Source organism: Bactrocera oleae, chromosome 5, assembly GCF_042242935.1.
Source record: "Bactrocera oleae isolate idBacOlea1 chromosome 5, idBacOlea1, whole genome shotgun sequence".
In the NCBI taxonomy this organism is placed as follows: domain Eukaryota; kingdom Metazoa; phylum Arthropoda; class Insecta; order Diptera; family Tephritidae; genus Bactrocera; species Bactrocera oleae.
The window spans coordinates 27,026,395-27,027,574 of NC_091539.1; the positions used below are offsets into that span (position 1 = coordinate 27,026,395).

The following is a 1,180-nucleotide window of genomic DNA, read 5'->3' on the forward strand; positions in this document are numbered from 1 at the left end:
ACATGCCATCGCTTACATTGCCCGACGTCAATATAGGAGGAGTTTCGAAATACAGAAATTAAACAGTAGCGGGTAGAGGACACCGCCCCGCGGAATCCCTGTTTAATTCTTCTAAGTTTGGAGTTTTCACCTCGAAACAGTACGGATGAATGTCGACCGCCTAGGTGGTTCTTAGTCCACCGCTTCAGCTCTGAAGGGAGCGTGGATTGTTCTATACCCTCAAGTAGTGTTATGTGGTTGATTGTGTCAAAACTTTTGACAAGTCCAACGCTACGAGGATCGTCCTCTTTGCGGAAGCCATGCTGAAGGTCTGCTAGACTCAGGTGGTGAGTAAATGTCGGGAGTAGCTAGGTCTCAAGTGTCTTCACTACTGGTGGGAGGGGAGTTATCGGACGATAATACTCTCCTTTGTGGGCAGGTTTCCCAGGTTTCAGTAGTGGGTCCACTCTTCCGACTTTCCACACTTCGGGTATTTGAAGAGTGATCATCGACAAGTTGAGAACATTGGTGAGATAGCTTACTCCCGTCGAGCCGAGGTTTTTTAGCATAAGCATTCTTATTTCGTCAGGGCCAATGGGTTTGGACGATTTGGCTTTGTTGATGGCACTCTGCACCTCCCCATCGGTGAAAGTTAGTGGTATGCGTTCTTTTGGCATTTTGCGCAGCCGTCGATTAACACATCGTTTGGTCTTGTCAGCCGAAGGGTGCAGTATAAATTGTGGGCTAAAATACCCTCCGCACTTCTTCGGGTCCGAGGAGGCATGGCCATCGAATTGAATTTCAACTCGGTCATGTCTCCTCGGATTAGACAAGGCCTTGACAGTAGTCCAAAGCTTACGCACACCGGTGGAAAGGTTGCCGGACTTCAGATGCTCTATCCATTTTTTCCGCTTATGTTGATTTATCATTTGCCGAATCTCCAAATTGAGATCCCTTATCCAGGGATTACAGGGATCAGCAACCAGCTCCATCCCCCAATGATCGTTTGATATGATCGTATATATAGACGACATTGCACAGTGTTGTGCAGTCTGAAGGTTAGACCTCCACCAAATTCTCGCTCGCGATCTTTACGTATAACGTTGAAACCTGCGCAACTCAGAAGATTTGAGCGGCTGTTTAATTTGGTTTCTTGGACCGCTGCTATCCATACGCCTTCCCGGCTCATAAATGCAACTAT

At 47.4% G+C, this 1,180-nt stretch overlaps 1 protein-coding gene across 1 annotated transcript; it reads right to left on the reverse strand.

Annotated features, from left to right (window-relative positions):
* Positions 1-347: 347 nt before the first annotated feature.
* LOC138857355 (uncharacterized) lies at positions 348-971 on the reverse strand. Its single transcript, XM_070109757.1, has one exon. The coding sequence runs from the start codon at positions 969-971 to the stop codon at positions 348-350; it is 624 nt and encodes a 207-aa protein (XP_069965858.1).
* Between the last annotated feature and the right edge of the window lie 209 nt (positions 972-1,180).